Genomic DNA, 22,977 nt, shown 5'->3' with positions numbered 1-22,977 from the left:
TGGTAAGATCAGCATGATATACTGCATGATGGATTCTGAGTGTCAACATCATGATTAAAAGTCCCATAAATGTCTGTTTTCTTTCACATCCAATGACAAGGCCTTGTCTCTGTTTCATCTCACAGCCCCGACCTCTGCTCCCAAGGATTTGACAGTCATTACTCGAGAAGGGAAGCCTCGTGCTGTCATTGTAAGTTGGCAGCCTCCTTTGGAAGCCAATGGGAAAATTACTGGTAAGTGTCTTTGCTTTACTTCCAGCATTGCTCTGCTTGGCCTGTGATTGCTTACTGTGAGCACTGCTCATGCCTCTGTGTATTAGTTTTCTGTCCCAGCATCTCAGTGGACTTCTCAACCCTTTCTGGTTGCCTCTTCTTGCCCCCACTGACCATGGAATCTCTTCTAATGGTGCCTTGCAAATAAGCACACATATAGATTTCTTTTGAGTTGCTTTCTGTGAATAATGTATATTTCAATTAGTTTAGACCTTTTGTTTTCCATCTTGTGGAGCACTGGGACAGTCTTCTAATGGAATCCCTCCAAGCATAAATGACTAAAAAAAAAAAAAAAAAAAAAGCCAGTTGTTTGGCAATTATAAAATACAAAGACACCTAATGGCTGTGTATTTTTGAATGGCACATACAAAGGAGGTTTGTCTGGGGGTTTTCAGTTTCTCACTTAACTCCTAGCTTCTTACTGAAATCATGAGGTTCGTAAAATACTTAATATTGACTGACAGAAATTGAACTTAATGAATATTTCACAGTGACAGATTTTATTTTGCCAAATATTGCTGATAACATCAATGCCTAATTAAAGCATCCATTAGAAGCCTGTAATGTTAATTTAGTATGAAAAATATAATGGAATTCTATCAGGGATTTTGCATTTAAATGATCACTTTAGGCTTTTAATAGATGTCTCCATAGCATATAATTATTATGAAAAATATTGTATAACTAAAAATGTGCACATTATAGTCTAATTAACTTGAACCATTGGGTTAGGCACATGTAAGAGTAACTCCTTTTTCTTTTTTTTTTTTTTTTTGCATACAAGAAGTGGATAGCATTATTATAAATTAACAAAGTAATTCAGTCATTCTGTGATAACAGAGATAAGCATGGAAATTACAGTTCAGATGGCACACTTACTTTGTATGAGTTACTTTCTGAATTTCCCAAAATGAAAAGATAATGTGAAAATTCCAAATGTGATTTAAATTTAAGCTGAAGACTTGTTTTCCCTAGGAAATTGTTCTTAGTGCAATACGAAACAGAAATTTCATTTGAGCTGACAAATATGGAAAAAGAAGAGGGATATTAAATCTCCCCCAAATTGTATATGCTTAGTTGTCACTCTGCCAGCCTTTTTAAAACTGAGGCTGGCTCATTCTAATTTCCTTTTTCTTTTTCCCTTCAATGTTATGATTTATTTTCATTGGTTCTAGTTCGGTACTTTTGTAGAGTTTGATTTGTTTACATGATGACTTTTTTATTATGTTATAAACAGTTATTTATAAGCGTATGTTAAATCAATAGATAATAAGTTTAAGAAAAAATAGAATAGAAGTTGTCTAAATAAAAACAAGTTCTGGTGGAAAAAATATATATTTTTTGATAGAGGATAAAATAAGCCATATACTACTCATATTCTCTGCTCTTATTTAAATAAATCTCATCAAATAGTCAATGTAAACAATAGAATGTGTTTTCAACTCTGGAAGAAGCTTAGTTTTGCTTATTGAGGAGAAAAAATGGAAGTCTGCCCCCATATTAAGAAATGCAGATTAATCTAAGCAATAAAATTCTGTGTTTCAAAATCGCAGTACATGTAGAAGAAACCTTCTCCACATCTTTTATTTAGAGTTGTATATTAAGTATCCATTCTCTCACAATGGTAAAGTAAAAGTATGGGAGGCAATGCTTTTTACCTATAAAAGCCTAGTTCATTAATTAAAACCAAATTGTTGTTATCAGATTGAGATATTTTGAACTCAAGTCAACAGGGAGCAAACAGTAAGAATCCTTAAGACAGCTTCTCTTCCATATATATTTTGATTCTTCAATCAAATTACTTCCAGAAAACAGGATGATAAAATATTCAAAATACCAGGTAGCAGAAGGCCCAGATTTACTACATTCGGTTTCTCATTGAAGCACAAAGGAAATGTGAGCCCCTTTCCAGTGTGTCAGAGCATGTGTGTGTCTGTATGGGAGAATGTGCTCACATCCTACCTTTGTATTTGTTTGTTTAACCAAGTCCCTGCATGTATATAGCAGTAAAGTAGGATGGTTAAGAACCCAAGCTTCTTGGAGGGAGATGCCTGCGTAAGTTAACCTTCTTAAGTTCACTTTCTCATCTATAAGGATAAGGATAGTAATAGAACCTCTTTTGTGTAATGCAATAATAAAGTACTGAGAAAATTCTCTGATGTCCAGTGAGAACTAAAACAAATTAATGATTGTTATTCCCATTTCAAATCCATCCAAGGGTGAATCTTTACTGATGTACTCTGCATAGAACCAGATCATCACTTTGTAAATATAGATGCTTCAAAAAGATTAAACAAAAAAGAGGACAAAGAAGGAGATCTAAATAATGCCAGTGCCTAAATTCCTTGATTATAAACTGGCAGTTTAGGAATTTGGACTGACATTTTCAAGAGAGAATGGTTCAAAATGAATTAAGCATTCATTATATGTTTGGCATCCTGCTAAGTACTTTAGTAGATCATCTTATAGATGATCATATCTTCCTATTATTCCATGTTGAAATGAAGAGACAAGGGTCTCTTCTAGAGTAAATCCCAAAGTCAAATAATCAAGAAGTAACAGAGCTAGGATTTGTAACTCATGTTCAGACTCTTTACTCTTATACTATGTTTTGCTTCAGCTTATTAGTATTCAACTAGTCCAAACTGTGATTCTTAACTGATTTATGCTTTAATTTATCTGAGGAATGATTGAGAACACTATATTTTAAAAGTTCCCAAGTGATTTTAATGTACAGCTAGGGGTTTGAAATATCGATCTAAATAAATGCAGCATCCAACATTATTTATGATGAGAGACCAACACAAAGAGAGAGTTAGATCTTCAGAGATTGTTTCCTTATCAATACGATCCAATGGATAAGATTATGTTATCTTTTTTTGTGTTGTGTGATACTCTAGTCCAGTTCCTCTTTCTTGAAATTCTCTTCTTTCTTGATCTTTTAAGATCACCTACCCATTTTTCTTCCCAAATTCAGGCTACAACTTGTCAGTCTTGTTGGCAGACAGTTCTTTGACCTGTTCCTTAAGTAGATCTTTTTAGTCTATTTGTTACTTTCTCTGAAAAAGTGTGTATAGTATAGCCAGGGCTTCAGTGAACACAAATTTATGTCTCTGAAATCTATATCTCCATCCAAGGAACTCTAGATACATATATCCTGCATATTGTACATTTCCACTTTCCAATAGAAGGCACCTCCTTCTATTCCCCAATCTCTATCTCCTTTCTTCCTCTTTTTTTTTTTTTTTTTTGTGTGTGTGTGTGTGTGTGTTCTGTTTGTTTGTTTGTTTGTTTGTGGGTTTTTTTTTTTTTTTTGGTCTATCTATCCTCCACCATACCAGCCAAAAAATGTACTATTGTATTTTGTACTACATTGTAAGACCATCCAGGATTGTGGACCCAACTGGGCACTCACTGCAATCATATGTGTCTAAATATTCCTACTCCTATCATATAAAGATTTTTCATGTTTACCCAGTTGCAAAAGTTGGAAATTTAGCTATCTTGACTTCTCCCTTTATGACCTCTTCCCATATAATCAGGAGAGAAAAATCTAAATAAAATCATAATACAGTGTTGAAAATTCTATAAGAACATATATAAGATTTAGTTCAATGCTTTCTCTTTAGTATCAATATTCTTGACACTTAGCTCGTAATTAATAAATATTTATTTAGTAGAATAACCATTGAATTGCTATTAAATCTATTGTTTGATTGAAATCAAAGTTCCAGCTCTTCCAAATATACTTCCCTAAGCTTTAATAATATTAAGAAAGAAGAAGAAGAAAGGAAGGAAGGAAGGAAGGAAGGAAGGAAGGAAGGAAGGAAGGAAGAAAGAAAGAAAGAAGAAAGAAAGAAGAAAGAAAGAAAGAAAGAAAGAAAGAAAGAAAGAAAGAAAAGAAAAGAAAAGAAAAGAAAAGAAAAGAAAAAGAAAGAAGCATTTACTAAGTAGTCACTATATAGAAGATAATATATAATAGGAATACCCACATATATTAAATTCTTAACATACATTATCTCACTGCAACTTATTTTCAGATGAAAATGGAGACATATATAGATCAAGCAAGTTGCTCAAGGTTACAAAGCCAGGAAAAGTAGAACTATAAGTTGAGGTGAGGTCTTCCTGAATCCGTAGCCTATTATTTTTTAATATTTTTTTTCCACAAAGAAAGAAGAAATGGGTCCTTTGTTATGTATTTATCTATAGACATGATCATCAGAATCAATGTTTGAAAAAGGAGTTCTCACTGGGCTGAGATCCTTGCTGGTAGGCATCATCTTGGTCTTCCTGGTACTTAGCAGCTGAACCGTGGAAGGGAATCAGTGATCTGTGAGAAGTATGGAAAAAGAGGAGACAGGTGGAACCGAACACTTTCTGACCCTTGCCTTTTAGAATTACAACTACCTCCTTATAGAAGTAGTCAAAATGACATATATATGATGTTACATTTTATACGTATTTAGACAAATGTAATTCTAATGTGGGAGTGTCCACTTGAGGAGATAATCCCAGGTCTTATCACCTAAGACAGGATATAGTTATTATTTGGCTAGTTATGGTGAGTAAGAGACAAAAATGAAGTCTAAAAAAGTAAGACAAAAATTTGGATGCAGAGAAATTAACATATAGGTACACAAAGGTTCTGAGAAACCAGTCAGTTAGTTCTAACCTGTGTGGTTCTGGAAATCTATACCATAAGACATCAATAACAGTAGTATTCACCAAACACACCAACCTCATATATCCAGATGAAATTGTATGCTTTCTCTAGGACCTATTTTTAAAGTTTTAAATGATGTAGTGGTATTTTTCTATTCTGCATCTCAGTTCTCAAATTTACACACGCACACACACAAGATGCCTCCCATAAATATCAGGAAATCACTTCAAATACAGTTTGGAATTGTGGAACCTAATGCTTGCACTTTCATTCATACTTATTTGATGCCAGAACTGTCATTTTTAAATGCTTAATTGAACATTTTTCACAAATAAAAAAAAATAAGACACAAAGAAGGCAAATATTTAATTCCTGTTTGACAAACAAACAAAATCAGGAAGATATGTAGCTGACCTGGGATGAGAACTCAATTCTCCAAACTTTCAGTGTCATTGGGCACTTACAACAGCCCATGATAACACTACAATTGTATTAAATGTCATGAATGTAGAGTATATATGCTTACTGGCTAGAGGATTTAATTCAATAAGTGAGTTTCAATACCTATTATGTGAACACAATTTTATTGGTTTCTCTGAAGAATACAAGGTAATATAAGATATGGCTCCTGAACTAAAGAAATCCTTTTGTCCTTTTGAAGAGATAAGGCATGCACATAATAAAAGTCAAAAAAATATATATATATATAACCAGTCCCAGGGTCTTCTTTTCAGTAGATGTGGTTCCTTGGGAACAAGAATGGAGACTACTCTGACTCAAAATATATTAGAAAATTTTATTGATATTTATCATGGGGGCTGAGTTACAAATGAGTCAGAAAAAACTCCTTTTGCCCAGTGATATTTCACAATCCCTTTTGAATTATAGTATTCTGATTTTAATATTAACCAGGGAAGGAATCATACAATCTTTGTAAGTTTTTCAGAATTCTTTACCATGGCCTTTTATCTTTTACTGAGCTCTCTGCATCATAAGGCATTCAGAGCTCAGCATCATCATCTGAACGAGTACCAAAAATATACAAATTCCATATATCAACTAAAGCAGTGATTCCTGACCTTGCTTGAACACAGAAATCACCTGGGGTGCAGATTGCCAAGGTCACCGTTAGCTTATTATGGTATCTATTGCAGTGTAGCAGTATCACCACAAATTCAGCAGCTTAAAACAACATACATTTGTTATCTCAGTACTTTTGTCAGTCAGGAATCCATGCACAGGGTTTATAGGCAGCAGATACCTTGGATTTTTAAACATGGCTGATATTTTTATTTTGAGTGGTCTATTCCATTTTCAGATTCTGTACACCGAGGCCATGATTTGTCTAATCCTTGCAATATCAAAAAAAAACCCTATTACTTGCTTAACTGAATATTGTAGTTTATAGATTGTGAATGTACAATAATCTTTGCAAATTATATTTGGGAATCATGAGTGTCTGGAAACAGAGCTATAACCTGCAGTCAGTACACTGAACACAGTCGCTTTCATCTATTTCTGCAGCTTACATCTTGTTTTATACCTTGGATAAGAACATACCAATTGATGACTGGGTTATGGAAACGATCAGTGGTGATCGACTTACTCATCAAATCATGGATCTCAACCTTGACACGATGTACTACTTTCGAATTCAAGCACGGAATTCAAAAGGAGTGGGACCTCTCTCTGATCCCATCCTCTTCAGGACTCTGAAAGGTTTGAATCATTTCCTTGTACAGTAGTGCCTTTCTTTTCCTGTGGGATTGTTGTAAAATACTTATGGAGTCTGCATCAGGAACTGTTTGCCGTCTCTGTTGGCAACATGACTACAATGGACATTCAAAATAAATTAAAATGTACTTTTTCATGCTGAAAGCTAGCATGTCAAAGGAAGATCTATTGTGTTACCACATTTTCTGCCTTCGACACAGGCAGGCATACTTAACAACTTTTTTCTTTTCCATTTACAATCCTTTTGGAATTTTATATTGATTTCACGTATATTGGTTCTATTCAAAATATAATGAAACTTTTTAAGTCATTTATGTAAGGAAATAAAAATTAAGAAGCATTGAATTATGTGAATGCCATACCACTGCCAACTTTAAATGTTTTCTTTGCGGAACTATTGTCCTTATATATAAAAAGAAAATTTGATATGGCAAGACAGAGAATCTCAAACAAAATGAATGTGTTTATTTTAAGGACCTAGGGTAGCAACAAGGAAAAAAAAATCTTACAGTTTGATTACTAGAAGTAACCTCCTCATGCTTACAAGAGTAAAAATAGCTATTCAATTCAAGCATAGTTCATATGTTCATACAGAAAAATGCTAAGGCCCGGGGAAGTGACTACATCAAAATAATCTTCATGTTAGTCCTTACTATTTTAGAAGAGTATTATCTTTCTGGAGGACAAATGGTTTCAAGAGCCTCTGTTATTTAGCAATTGACAAAATAGAATGTTTCATAGCTGGTATTTAAAGTTGTATATTTAGGCACGATGCATGTTGTTCTAAAGACGGAGACTTGGCTCTTAATTTAAATCTGTGACATTATGTCTATCTATATATTTGATAGCAAACAGCTGAAAAATTAGAAACATGAGGATGGTTGACATTTTCACCCAGGTGTTTGACATACTAAGAGTCTTAGAATAATTGGGTAGTCATCCAATTCCCCTAGGAAAGGTACCCTAATAAATAGTGGACTTTGGAATTCTGGTGACGGAGCTAGCCTTTCAAAGCTGGACTTAGTAATAGCTAATCTGAAAGTTTGCCAAGAACACACAAACAAGCATTCAGCCTAATTCTTCATGACAGTTCTTAGTGACAGAGTAGAAGTTGGGAAAGGAAGTAGGAGGAAATGAGCTAATACTCATCTATCTGGGTTTCCAGGACTTTATGTCTAAATAAGGTTTCACTCCAAATGAGCGATCGAAAGGAAACTGGTTATTCATTTTGTGGGAGCATGAAATGTAACTAGATAGTGTTTCACAAATGCTTCATCTTTATCTATAGACAAGTGCCAAATTAATTTCATGCTCACACTGTGTGCCAACTAGAGATCTCAGGGAGGATTTTTAAGATGTCTTAAGGCATCCACATGTATTAAGCAGCAGAATGAGCGATGAGTTCTATCACAGGATTTACAGGCCCACCCTGATAACCATCCTGCAGATTATTTCATGAACTCCAGATCTCATTTAGTACTATTTACCTTAGATGCCCTAAACTCATCTCTGAAATGATATTCAGAACTGAGAACAAATTTAGGAATCTGTTATGTTGTAATAGTCCACAAGCATTACTTCTAATATCCTGATTTGAATGCTTAATATTGTCTATCCTCAGTATGTCATGCTCAATTAATAGTCAATTAGATTTTAAAACAAATCTTGCTAATATGGCAAACTAAGTTTCAGATGTCTTGATAGCATTCTCAATTATTTAAAGATGTGGATCTTGCCCACCCTCATCAACCACTGACATTGTACATACATGCATCCTCCACGTTACAATGACAGATATTCTGAGGCAAATGACTTAAGAGATTTGAAGCCACAGGGAACCAAATCTACGCTAAAGACATCACTTGATGCAACTGTTCTCTGATTGAAAATTTCCAGTTTCCAAAGCTGCTTCAAAACATAAGGCCTCTGTTCATCAGAATGTAACTTTCTTTGACGGCAAGAAAGGCTCACATGTTATCCTGAAGCTGAGAAAGCTCTCCGTAGTCTACTGGGTAACAAGAAAGTGTTTCATTGCAAATACTGCCCCAGGCAGGTGTCTACAAGCTTCATTCTTTCATATGCAGTCTTTGCAAAGACAGTAGCATTTACTCCTAGAGACTAGAGTTTTGTCTTTGATTTTAGCCACCAGCAAGAGAGGTATAGGAAACTCGGTCCATAATCACTGGTTAATGAAAAGGACATTTATATTTAAAAAGGGGTCAGATTACAATACCCTCGTGTGCATGCATGTATGAAGTACATCTGACTGTTTCTTTGGAATGTTAATTAAAAGAATCTTGAACTTGAGTCTCTGACCACACAGGACTCTGCAAAAACACACTTCCCTTCCTCAAATATTCCCCATTAGGATACCCATACAGTGTGAAACCCTTGGAAGATGTACAAGAGGCATGTCGATCTCTGCCTATCACATGAGTTGTTTGTACACTGAGCTTCTCCATGTTGGCCTGTCAAGTAATAGGAAGAAAGGATGCTTTTGCTGAAACAGACCAAAGTGGACTTCTGTGGCAGGATGGAGTCACCTCCTTCACACACAAACAAACACACATTCTTCAGCAATGAAAGAGCATTTGAGTATGGTCTGTTCGCTGGGTACCTTTAATCATCATTCTGAAATGCGCATCTTCCCCATCCAAGGATATAGAACTGAAAGCTCCATACCAAAATACAGAAGAGTTTTACTCTTCACATTGTTTTTGACAAAATACCTGATTTTCTTGACAAATGACAGGAACAAATAAAAAGTCAAGACACAAATTATGATTGCTTCAAGCCATTATTTGACTTTAATAAAAAGTAGCTATTACAATATATTTTAACCCTGTTGGAAAATACTCTTTAGTTGATAACCTTCCCTGAGTTATTCAAATTTTCTCAAGTTATATCCAGTCCAGATTACCAACAGTAAACAAATCCAGAAGGTAAGAATGAGGACGACATTGTTGCCCATAACATGTATTTATTTGTCACTTGAGAAAAATTTTCTTAGACTGTAGATAATATATGTGTATGATTAATGATGAAGGGAGAAATGAAGAATGAAAATGAGATGAGGCTGGTTTTCTTTTTCTTCTTCTCCTCCTTCCTCTTCCTCCTTCTGTACTCCTCCTCCTCCTACTTCTTCTTCTTCTTTTTCTTCTTCTTCTTCTTCTTCTTCTTCTTCTTCTTCTTCTTCTTCTTCTTCTTCTTCTTCTTCTTCTTTCTTCTTCTTCTTCTTCTTCTTCTTCTTCTTCTTCTTCTTCTTCTTCTTCTTCTTCTTCTTCTTCTTCTCTTCTCTTCTTCTCCTTCTCCTTCTCCTTCTCCTTCTCCTTCTCCTTCTCCTTCTCCTTCTTCTTCTTCTTCTTCTTCTTCTTCTTCTTCTTCTTCTTCTTCTTCTTCCTCTTCTTTCTTCTATTTTTAGGTGTCATTCCAAACATATCTACCCTAAATATGAGATGCTGATTAGGGTAGTTTCTCAAGTATGTCCTGTTCTGGCTGCCAAACTTTTACCCTGGTTGCATGGATACATATGATCCTGATAAATCCCTCCTCATTCTTACCAGAGACCTGATATGGCACTTTCTACAACATAAACTTCTTTCTCAAAAACTGTATTAGGGTCTCAGTGAAAACCTTATCCCTATATATAAACCACATAATGCAGTTCTTGTCAAAAGCACCTTTCTTCAATAATCCCCTAGTACTGAAATAAAGTGTATCTTCAGGAGTTGTTAGTCTTTACCAGGAAATGGGAGAAAAACTATGATAATAAGTTTGATGATTAGATTAGGAAAGATTAGGTTGGAAGGTCTGGTGAATTTTAAAAAAGTTTGTTCAATCTTGAGGCACTACAATGACATTTATAAAGTTTATTTAAAGCTAGTAGAATCTTAATATAATAAGCACTCTTGTGTGAATACTATTTTCCAAAGAGTCATCCAGAGTTCAAAGTCTACTACTTATTAAGATAACCTTTCTTGATCTATCCTTTTTCATAGAGTATGTTTACATCTTATTTTTTAATGAAAGAAATTGTAAGTGATAGAAACTTGTAACTAAGTTTAGAATTTGTCCTTCTATAAGGTGACATTCATAAACCCTGTTGATCTGAAAGGGGCCTTTATTAACGGCAACATTTTTTGAGTATCTCCATTCTCTATATTATTTTGGGCAATGATATGTGTACCAACAATTAGTAAAAGAAGGACCACCACTTCTAAGACCTTTGCCTTATTTTTCAAACAGTGATGATGGATTTGCTGTGAGACCACCACCCATAATGAGAGAACTAGGGTGCTTATAGTTTGCTGCCCATGGGAATGCTATCACATTTTTCTCTGTGAGTTTAACTGAGACATGTAAAGAAGCAAACAGCAAGTGTGATAACATAAATGTCAAGCTTTAGTGCAGTTGAGTTCCATAAACCCAGAAGACTTGACACTCAAAGAAACTCAAGAATAGGGGAAATAACTCTAATTGATGGAGACTGATAAAAATCTACATTGGTCAAAATGTCATATCGCAATTTCCGTAAAAGCAGTGATACTGTGGATTTACCTCCTATGAGGTTGCATTTGGTTAATAGAAAAGAAGCCGCTTTAAAAAAAAAACTACAGATATTTTTTTAATTAAAAAAAAGGTCATTTTCAAGAACATTATTCATAATGTACCTGAAGTTGTGAACAGGTAAGAATTCTCTTCACAAGGTCTAAACATCTATCAAACTAGATTAAAACATACTTGTGATATTCCATTATTTTACCCTATCCATGTGAGAATTAGTTAAGTTCCCTTGTTGCAAAAAAAAATGAAGACAAGAAAATAGCTTCTTTAGCTTATTTAAAATATATGGATGGTAATCACTTGGTAATCACATGCAGTTTTTATGTATTGTATTTTTAATTAAACTTATATGATGATCGTTTTGAGTTGATGTGTAGAGGAATGAAACAAATAACATATTTTTGAGAACATGCATAGCAAAAATTACTTTCAATTTTTCTCCTCTGACTACTATTTGATAGAAATAATCACATCAACCTTGGTTCCTTATCAATTTTATTCCAACAGGACTTTGGCCTTGATATGAAAACTTGCTAACAAAACTGTCGATTTGAAGTGTCAGCTTCCTTGTAGAAAGTGTCAATGTCTAATAATATTTCTTTCTCCCCCACAGTAGAACACCCTGACAAAATGGCTAATGACCAAGGTATGGTGGCTCAATCTGTCATCTTTTCTCTCCTTGAATCAATTCTGTTAGAAATGTCAGTCATTATTTTGTATTCCTTTTCTCACCTGGGCCATACACCTGATGAAGCAGACACTGGCGTGATAATTAATCTTGTTAATGAAGTTCTGTTTGGCTGAAGCTGCAGGTCTGTTGGGGAAGATGTAAATTTTCTTGAAAGGAAATTGTTTTGTCTCGATTCTGAAGGACCAATTAAAGTGTCAAGCTTCTTTGTATGAAATAAATTTTTAGTCTCTGTCTGCACTTCTGAATAATTCACATTAAGTATAATTAAGCTCAGCATAATTTTCAAGCTGCTCTTACACCCTTTCATGAGCTGTGGATTAAAGTTCTGTAGCTCTACAGAGAAAAACCATAAATCAAGTGTGCTTTTTATCTACAGTGAGCTTCTTTTAATAAATAAAAACAAAGTTAGGACAACTTTTTTAAGGCATTGCTATTGTTCATTTTGAAGTCAGAAAGCTTTCATTCCATGAATCAAATGCCGGTTTGACTCAGTATTTTATTCTCCCTCCATTCCTTTGCTAAAAGCTGATTCATGTAGAGAAATAGGCAAAGGAAAGTGAATAAATAAGAGTTATCCATCAATTCACGGGTAGATAAGAATTTGCTATTACCATGATTTGCAGACTGATAAATTATTTTTACACTAAAGGTAATTAATAGAATTCCACAGGAGAAAAAGAATAGCTTATGAGCTATATTTCTTCATCATGTTATATTCCTTAAAGAAGGGGGAGCTGGGCACTATTTGCAACTTGCTGTAGTTGGTAATGTCAGTATTTGTTGGCTCAGAGTCTACAGTTTGTGTAGTTTGTCTCCTGCTTTGGACAATCTACGGTCAGCAGAACCTGCTTGCAGGCCGCATGTCTCAGAAGGGACCATCTTGTAAGATTGGAGGAAAACATTCTTTTCAACAAGAATACTTTTCTTAACTTTCGAATATTAAGCACTTGGATATGAAGGTTCACTACTCATGCCTACCTGAGTTGAATACATGAGTAGTATTTTATTTAATGATTCTATGTTCTGATTTATCTGTGGGTCCTTACATCATGCCTCTGCTTCAGAGAACACGGCCAGGATTTCACATATGGAAGTAATAAAAATGAACAATACACAGAAATGTTTACCCAAAGTTAACATTTCCATTAATCACCTAAAATTGCTTCCTGCTTACTTCCGCTTAAAATATTTTTGGAAGATCAATTATCTACTAAATGGTAATATTTGTAAACTGTTAATGATGAATTCTGATCAATTAGCTTATATTCACTTAGGTATATTAAATATTAGTGCTGCCCAGATCCAAAGCTGGAATAATTAACTAGCAGAAGTGGCTTTATTATTTCGTATACAAAAGAATTACAACAACCACCCATAGCCTTCTTAACTTAAATGAATTTGGAACTTCCACAGGCAGATATTCCTAATGTTTGAAATTATATTTAGAGAAATATATAAAGAGAGAGAAAATATACCCCCCCAAAAAAATTAAAGTCAGCGAACCAGATGAAATGTTACATTATTAGCCACTTGGATGATGATATGACCAAGTTTCTGAATAAATGGATTTTCCTGTTATTTTTCAGCTGTTTTTGCTTAATATTTTAAGTTACCAAAAATATATTTTGTAAATTGGTCCTTTTATAAAAGAAAAGAAAATAAATTATTGCCCAGTGTCTCTGATCACAGTCTCCATGGATTTTTCTGATTTTCATATCAATAGTGAAATCAGATCTGTTATCGGGGGAAAAAAGGAATTTCCAAGAATTATCACCAGTGGTTTAGTCTCTTAATACAATTTGGGCAATTGTTCTTTTTCTTCATCCAATACCACTTGAAAGTTTCTGTCACATATTATACTTCTTGGTGACTGTTCAATCACAGGTGGTATACAGTTGTTCAAACTGATAGGTTCTAAATTTCACATCAAACTCAAATCACTTGTAAAAGAGAGAGGAACCGACAGTAGATAATTTAGCGGTTATAAATAAGATCTTTAAATTCTTACAAAGAAAGCATATAAAATTTACTGGTCATCCAAAGCTCGTTGTAAACAAAATCAGTCTTCTGCATTGATGACCATGTAGAAGAAAAATAACCCAGAAGATCCTTCTAAAATTGATGAAAACAAGAGGAAAAAGCTGTTCTGCATGATTCCGCTCTTAGCACAAAGCAAATCATTTGAATATGTTTTACTGTGCCCACTGTTAGACCTATTTGCCCCTTCCCATGGTGAAGTGATCCCACTGTTATGTCTATGACAGGAGCTGAATTTCTGTTGAGAGAAAATTCAACACCTTGGGTCAGAGTGAACCTCGCAAAGATGAATCCTAAATAGAAAAACAAGAGGTCAAATTTAATTTACATGCAAGACAGTAGGAAAAGTTTTGATTATTTTAAAGAAGTATCTTTGCAGACTTTTGTCACAATTACTTCTTCTTGGAAGTACAAAAAACTATGAAGTACGTAAATGTGGAAACAAAAAGTCAGTTATAATCAGTCAATATATAATCAGCCGTGATTTGAGGCAAATGTTTTCTTCCGAATCATAGCAGTAGTAGTTTGAAAATGATAGAAAATTTACATTGAACTCTTTTTTTTCCCTTTGTATAATTATAAATTGATTAGATCTAGCATTTCCTTATCTCTCTAATCTCAGCCTATCCTGTAGTTCCCTTTTTTTGCAGCCCCTTATCTCTTGTGACACATCCTAATTTTTTTCTCTAGTCTCTTCAAGGCACATGTGGCCAATAAGTTTGAAGGTAATCATGAGATTTTAGAGATTAACCACAGAGTTTAATTTTTAGGAAGGTCAGCTAGGACAGGGAGATTGTATGGGCTATGTGAAGTGAGAGCAGAGGGCATAGAAATGCTGCGTTTTGTTTTTTTTTTTTCTTTTTTCTTTTTCGTATTTTGTTAAGAACCCTGTCTATTTGTTTGCATGCATGTAGACGTGTGTGGTGGTAAAATGAACTGTTGTGAAGCCCTAGCACTGTCACCGTTCACGGAATTCTCATTTTAATCCTCGCTGCTATAACTGTGAGATATAATTGGTCCCATGCCAGCAATAAAGAAGCTGAAGCTTAGAGAGTTTCGATGACTTGTCTGTAGACATGCAGCTAGTAAGCAGCAAGGTCATGATTCGAACCCAGTTCTTAAGCACAGAGTACGTTCATCCTCTATATGTGTATGTACATGTGTGTGGGCATGTCTACGCATGCATACACAACCACACGCTCATGTTCAACAAATATTTATAAGGTTGCTGTATCTGAAATCTGTGTATGGTGATCTTCCCAGTATCAGCTTTCCCTCCCTCAGCTCTGGGAATAGCCCAAAGAGCAGCTTTCACTCCGGGGTCATCTTGTTAGCGGGAAGTCAGAGCACTAAGTCTGTGATCCTGATAGTGATTTCTGTCGGGAAACAGAGGGACGGTGCTACTTCCAGTGTCTTAGTCAGCTCGGGCTGCTGATACCAAATGCCACAGATTGGGTGGATTAAACAACAGAAATCGATTCGTCACGGTTCTAGAGGCTGGAAGGCCCAGACCAAGGTCCAGCAGAGTTGGCTTCTGCTGAGGGTGTTTCGCCTGGCTTGCAGACAGGTGTCTTCTTGCTGCGTCCTCCTCACATGGCAGAGGGAGAGCTGGCTCTCTCAAGTCTCTTCCCATCAAGCCTTTTAGAGTTTCTCACGGAAGCATTGATAAAAACCCCTGTTTGGGGCTGCAGTGGAGGATAGCTGGGACTATAGGATGTGACCAATTTTCAGAAGCGATGATCAGATCAACCTTCTAATCTTAAAGGATTGTTTTACATCCTTCTGTTTAACCCCCAAATGTTGTTCTCCATTTTGAGGTGTCCACGTGTAAAAAGTAGTAATCCTTCGCATGAGCACAAATGACCACACACAAGGTCCTATGTGTTTCTATGTCTGCCCACTGGGGCATCGGAGTAGGTGCTGGGGCCATGTCATGGTACCGTAAGGAGGGCAGGAACCTTTATGAGATGGTCAGTGTCATCGCTGAGATGAATCAGGAAGGAAATGCTTGCGTCAAGCACTCTCAAGAGTCTTTCACTCTCCATAGCTGGCAGAGGGGTGATCTGAAACATCAAGGAGGGGATTCTTGGGTGGCTCAGCAGGTTAGCGCCTGCCTTCAGCCCAGGGCATGATCCTGGAGTCCCAGGATCCAGTCCCACGTCGGGCTCCCTGCGTGGAGCCTGCTTCTCCCTCTGCCTGTGTCTCTGCCTCACTCTCTCTATTATTCTCATGAATAAATACATCTTTTAAATAGAGAAATAAATAATAATAATAATAATAATAATAATAATAATAATAATAAACCAACCACCAGGGCTACAAAGGAGGTGGAATTTCATGGTCCGGTTTCTAGCTCTAGATGCAGGTGGCCTGCTGAGAACTGCCCTCCCACGAGGGAGGGAGAATTAGTCACTTCTAAGTCATGGTAAGGGCTGATAATGCTCTTGGATAAGGCTCCAAGAGTGGTGGCACGGGATCCAATACCCCAGATTCTATGCTTCCTTGCCACTGTGACCTTCTGTGGGACTTTGGGCATGTGATTGACATCTCTCAGCATCCTCACCTGTAAAATGAGGACCTAAGCCCAAAATACCTTTGTTTTTTTTTTTTTTTTTTCAAGATTTCAGATGATCAAACCTTAAGACGGGTGTTAGGATTTGAAAAAAAGCCCAGGCACAGCATCTTCACATAGTGCAGCATTCACGTGTTTAGCATTCCTGGGATGCGTCAGTCATTCTGTGCACTGTACGTGTGCTATTGCATCTTCATCACACCCTTCCTGATGTAGAAAATGAGACACAAAGATGCTCAAACGTGCCCAAACATTCACAGGATATAAGAGATTAAGCCAAGATACAGACCCAGGTGAACTAATTTGAGAGTCTCTGCCCTTAACCACTATATAACTGCTTGGAACGGTGAGCTAATTGGTCACTACTTTGTTATGGAGAAAGAAAAACCTAGATGGCATCACCATACTTCACCTACTTTAAAGTTCTTTGTCTTTCCTCAGTAGGGTATTCAGGCAAAGTACTTAACACTACACCTGCCATTCTACACCTCAGCAGGTTTAATCTCATGAATAAACAGAGCATTAATTACTTCCAATTTCAAGGAAATAGGGTTTTCAAGGCAGTCTAGTCAAGCTTGGAATTTAGTTAATGTAATCCAGACTTTGCAGAGTTTGGATTACAGTGGCCGGGGTGCTGTTTGAAAAATTGAAGCCTTTAGCACCTTTTGATGGGAGCTGTTTAATTGAAAATTAAAACCTCTTTTTACCCTATTATTGTGTGTAGTTTCAACTACTTTATTATTCAATTGCAGCTACACCCCTTTGAGAGAGAGCTGTTCTCGCCAATGCTTTTCTCAGGTCCAAAATTTTGCAATTCTATAAATTATGATTATGGTGTAAAAGTAGGGGTGAAAAATGAGTACGGCGCTTTTGATAAAGTGTTGAGGTGCTTCTCGTGTTCCCAGCAAGCAGTCAAGTAGCTGCCTAAATCAACCTCTCAGGAGCTTTTATGTTTCAATCCATAACTTTGAAAGAAAACACATCTCAGTACTCTTAAGAATTGATGTGATTCATAGCATAATTGTGAGTTTCTCAGACCCAAAAGATAGACGTTTTTGTTAACAAGCCCTCAAAAAGATTTCTTAAACAAGGTGGATTTTTTTTGTGTGTTTTTTTTTGTTGTTGTTGTTGTTTTTTTGGTAAGAACCACTCTGTTGTTTAACGTCCTTCTTTGCTATAGACATTAGCCAGATACCAGGTTCCTGGCTTTATTTTCTGCCCAAGACTGTTAGACCCGGGCTCGGCCTCCTTAGTTCTTTCCAAAACAGATGGCTCACTGGTGCCAATGGAATAGTCAGTTCTTTGACATCAAGACCCCAACTGTTCTTCTCTAGCCTCAAGACTAGTCCATCCCTCCACATACATCACAGCCTATTAGCAAAAATGTATCAATCACTCTGGGAAAGGCGCTTTTTCCCAACTCCATGCTCTAACTGGTACCATCCTCTTAGCTTTCGCAGTACTTTCTCCCTTTCTCAACTGAGTCAGGTCTTCATTTCTTAAGATTCCCTTTCCCATCCTGTTTTGCTTTTTTCCAAGAACGCTTTCTCACCTTTCCAATCTTTTCTTCTTCTGTATGTACATAACAACCAACTTATTCCTTGCTCACTGTTCTTCATTTCTTTTAGTTTGCTGTTTATATTCCCAACCTCTGGGCCAGGTTGTAAGTTCCTTGATGGCAGAGCACTGGTCTGATTCACACTGTCATCCCCACCTCCCAGTCTCTAATTAAGAACCTGTCATATTGTAGTTGCCCAGTAAGCAGTTGTTGAACTGAATTATGACACGTATCTTTGAGGAAATAGTCACAGGATAATCTGGAAAGAAAGACTTTTCCATCTGACCAAAAGTATTGTTTGGAGACCTAAAAGCAATAGTGCCCAGGGCTGAGGATATTGTGTATGTTACTGATCTTCAGGAGGATGTTAATATTTTTCCAATAAGGTAAAAATGTCTTCAATATTCATCTATTAAATTAAAGCTAGACAGGAGAACAAGTTCTCTTTGATTCAGGAAATGGTGGTCACATTTGTAGATGATTCTGACCTCCTGTGCACTTTCTTTGATCTCTACCCTGTCGTTTCTTGTTAGCAGAAAATTTAGTTTTCTTGCATTTCTCCGGCTGCTTATATTTCTAAATACAGAAAGGAGAAAAAAATCAAAACTACTGGGTGTGGATAAGTTTTTCAAATTTCAAACGTGAAGTATGAAAGGAATAGGACTCACTTATGATAGCTTGCTGGGTGTGGCGAAGCATAAGAAAGAAGTACAGTTCCAGGGATCCATTTTCAAGAAGTGTGCAATGTGTTTAGGAGGAGTATATAAATACTCCCAGCCCAACATTAAAAATATTAAATGTGAGGGATCCCTGGGTGACTCAGTGGTTTAGCGCCTGCCCTTGGCCCAGGTCATGATCTTGTAGTCCCGAGACCGAGTCCCATGTTGGGCTCCCTGCATGGAGTCAGCTTCTCCCTCTGCCTGTGTTTCTGCCTCTCTCTCTCTCTCTCTCTGTGTCTCTCATGAATAAATAAATTAATTAATTAAATCTTTTTAAAAAAAATTAAATGTGAAATTCAGTGGTACCATCTCATATGTGTATCATTACTATAGAGTTTTGGATGGGCAGTCACTATTGGTAATTAGCAGAAAAGACTTCTTACACCCAAGACTGGACTTTTAATATATGAGTAGAACTTGATTCAACACAAGTGATTGTGGAGGGAAAGATTACTTGAACCTTTACTTAGAGAAATCCTAGAGTTAGAAAATTAAGATGCCAAGAAGCTGTTCAAAGAGTGAGGTTTGCAAGATGTATTCAGAGGACAGTTAGGGTACCTCTGTGCAGAATAATGCACAATGATAGAGAGAGGGGGAGGGAGAGAGGGGGAGAGAGAGCGAGGTGAATTTGTGAAGCTTTTGCTCTTTCCCTCTGCTCTAACACAGCAGTTCTCTGGCTTTCCGACTTTTCAGCACGTAAGTATCTACTATCGACACTGGCCACTGAGGATCAGCATGGATCACCTGGATCCAGAACCTGCAAACCCCATTCACTCTTGCCTGCTGATTCCAATCATATCTTGCTTCCCTGGGGGAAGGAGGGCGTGAGAGTGTGGGACAGGGAGGAAAGGACGATGTGGACTAGGAATAGGGCCTAAGTATCCCTGATCTTAGAAGAGTTTTCCTAGCCTTTCTTGACCACTTCTGCTATGCCCTTTCCGAACTCTCACCTTTACTGGTCCCAGTGCTCAGCATGTTACAAACTGAACTATTTCCTTTTCCTTCCAAAGTCTGTGGTGTTCTGTGTCTTCTTGAAAATGAAGCTACTACTTCAAGTCACACTCCTACATCTAAACCTTCACACTCACACACCAGGATCAATTCTGAGAGATGCTCGAATTTCTGTCCAACTCTCTCCCCAGTCCTTCTTTTATTTATGAATTCACCCACTAATGGTAAAATCATCATCATCAGAGTCAGACCTATTCGGCCACTTAAAATGAGTATACTCGTTAGTCTTTCCAAGCCATAGTTTACTCACCTATAAAATGGAACTAATAATGTCTGCCTTGTGGATTCATAATTAATATTATTCTCGTGCTACTTATTATAGCAGTCTCTCATAATTTATTCTTCACACTCAGCCACAGTGCTCTTTCTAAAGTACATATTTAATTGAGTCCCTTTTCCGCATAAAATACCTGCAATAGACCTCTGTGTTCTGCAAGATAAATTCTAGACTCTTTGGTAGAACATCTAGGGAGTTTTATTATTTCATGTCTGTTTGTCTTTCAAAGCTTCCCCACTCACTCTTTCTACCTGACCTACTTATCTTTTAATCCTCAACTCAGATGTCACCCCTGAAAAGTCTTTCATCATTTTACTAAGCATAAATGGTCAATCATCCTGTTTTTCCATTGTGGTACCTACTTATAGTATTTTTTAAACTTTCAGCTATTATTCAGTTATTATTATCCAACATTTCCCCCTCTCACTAATTATTTTAAAGATTTTATTTTATTTTTTTATCCATGAGAGACACAGAGAGAGAGAGAGAGAGAGAGAATGAGAGAGAGAGGCAGAGACACAGGCAGAGGGAGAAGCAGGCTCCCTGCAAGGAGCCCGATGTGGGACTAGATCCTGAAATTCTGGGATCACGCCCTGAGCTGAAGGCAGATGCTCAGCCTCTGAGCCACCAGGCGTCCCTCCCCCTTCACTAATTTAAGAGCCTTTGCAACAGTCATTTTAAATCTCCAGTAGTTAGAACAGTGGACCCATTCAATACATTTGTTGACTAGTTGGATGTAGCATGAGCTGATAAATAAATGAAAAACTTGTATACTCCAACAGTGTCATTATTTATATGTACTAGCAGTGCAACTCCTGTGACCCAGATATTCTAGTGTTTTCATACTGTAGTTGCAACGTCTTGACATACAGCCATTTGGAGAAGACAAAGCTTTTGTGCTCTTTTGTTCCCTCTCCTTGCATTGCTTGGCAATTTCACTCAGACACAAACATATCTCACACCGCTTTTGGGATAAGCTTGTTGATATTCAGGTAATGGAGACTTTCATGATCACTCAGTGGCTTTTGAGAACAGTTGTTCCTTTATAATCCATGGAAGATTCTTCTTCATCCTCCATGTTTTAGTCTGGTTAATGAGATAGCCCTTGGGAAGATACAGTCATTCCAGAAGAGTGCCCATGTTTAGGGAAACAAGAGGCTTTTTAGGTTTTAATAAAGAAAGGCTACACCTAAAAGTGGTATCTTAGACTCATATACTGGTCATTATTACAGATACAGTATGGGCAAGAATACGTGCAAGGAGGGAGGAGAAAACCCCACAATCACCGTATCATTAATATGCATGTGTGTATTTTTTTTCTTTTCTTCTCATCGGCTGATATCTATCATCATGTCAGGAATCCAGGTATCAGTTAGTGTGGCGTAGTGCTGCTTTACTCTGGTGTTTGCAAAGTAAGAAGAGTGCAATGTTTGCAAACTTTTTTCCTACCTTAAGACATTTCCCAGGCAACTCTTCTCCACCTGCCAGTTGTCACACTGCAAAAAAACTACACATCTCCTTCAGGAAGTCAGGCCCTAAAATCAAACTGATGTTAACCAAGAGCCAGGAATTAGTGGTTCATTTATTTAAATTATTTGCATCCATAATGACTATAATTTCCATTTTGTCCAGCAGTGTCTTGATTAATACCCAGATTCAGGCAAAATTGATAATAGCATCCTCTTTCATTCTTAAAGTGGCCTGATTTTCATAACTACATGGTCACCCAATTCATGATGTTTGTCTGTGAAAAAAATCTTAGATTTTAGATTGATCTCTAAGGATTTTAAAACTGAATTTGCTTTTCACTGTAGTCTATTCTGTCCATATTTTATTGCATAAAGTTAGAAGTTGGAGCTCTAAAAAAAAGATGTCCTTCTCATGGTCAAGGAAAAAGATGAATAATCACATATTTGGTTCTCTTGCATTGTTCTACTCAGAGTAGGTCACCAAATACATTCCCATTCTCAAAAATTATTGCTCTTAGACTTGCCACGGGTGACAAATATAAGGAGATATTTTGAAGGAAGGAAAGCAAAGAGGATTTGTTGAGCACCAAGCCTCAATATGCGGCAGGCATGTTAGCTTCCCTTACATATGAAGTAGTTAATGCTCTATTTTCTTTCAATCAATGAGTTTTCTTTCATGTTTACTTGAAAACCATGTGTTGAGGAGAGCTCATTAATTCTTTTCCATTAATATATGTTTGAAATAACCTAGACATGAGTTATGATTTCACTTCCTGGCTTTTAGATATCCTGATGCCTTTGTTCAAAGTCAGCAGGATTATCAACTGCATGATAAATTGATCACTTAGACACTTTTCCAGTCTCTGAAAAATCATCTGCTTCAAAATAGATCTCCACATGATCTGTGTATTGGACCGTAAAACTGTATTCAGGTGTCATTAATAGATATCCTTTATCCACTGGTACGCAGGACACAAAATCAATTCAATTTCCATCATTATCACCAGAATTATTTTCAGAGAACCAATTCTACGATCAAGAAGATACCTCAGTGCTTTGCATCCTTGGGAGATTGTATATTGAATGTTTGTTAGATGACCAGTCTGTTCATTTGATTTAGATTATGGACCATATGTTTTCCTCAGGATTGATTGTGTGGGTGCCATTCTGGAGGACCCTTTCTTATCCCCACTCAGGAAAGATAAATTAAAGAATAGATCAGAACTACTACATCCAGTTTTCTCCATGTCCTCAGTAAATTAATTTTTCATTAACTCCTCCCTGAACTTGTAAACATCTACTCAGAAAAACCACACTCTAGAAATCTCAGTTGAATTCATCTTTGTTAGGTGCTGATAAATTATTTTTATCCCGAGAATTATACTCCAACTGTCCATGACTGCTAAAA

General features: G+C 36.5%; 1 protein-coding gene across 5 annotated transcripts in view; it reads left to right on the top strand.

Annotated features, from left to right (window-relative positions):
- DCC (DCC netrin 1 receptor) overlaps nucleotides 1–22,977 on the top strand; it is a 1,086,886-nt gene that overhangs the window by 975,398 nt on the left and 88,511 nt on the right. For 4 of the 5 annotated variants that reach the window (XM_035700550.2, XM_025422244.3, XM_035700551.2 and 1 more), the window contains 3 exons: nucleotides 126–233; nucleotides 6,463–6,657; nucleotides 11,849–11,881. In XM_035700550.2, coding sequence (XP_035556443.1) covers nucleotides 126–233; nucleotides 6,463–6,657; nucleotides 11,849–11,881 — 336 coding nt within the window. The remainder of the gene's footprint in view (nucleotides 1–125; nucleotides 234–6,462; nucleotides 6,658–11,848; nucleotides 11,882–22,977) is intronic. The other variant, XM_035700549.2, reaches the window with a different exon arrangement.

Source organism: Canis lupus, chromosome 1 (genome assembly GCF_003254725.2).
Source record: "Canis lupus dingo isolate Sandy chromosome 1, ASM325472v2, whole genome shotgun sequence".
Taxonomy (NCBI): Eukaryota; Metazoa; Chordata; class Mammalia; order Carnivora; family Canidae; genus Canis; species Canis lupus.
Note: the sequence above shows the minus strand (reverse complement) of the source record. Positions and strands in the feature narration are given on the sequence as shown.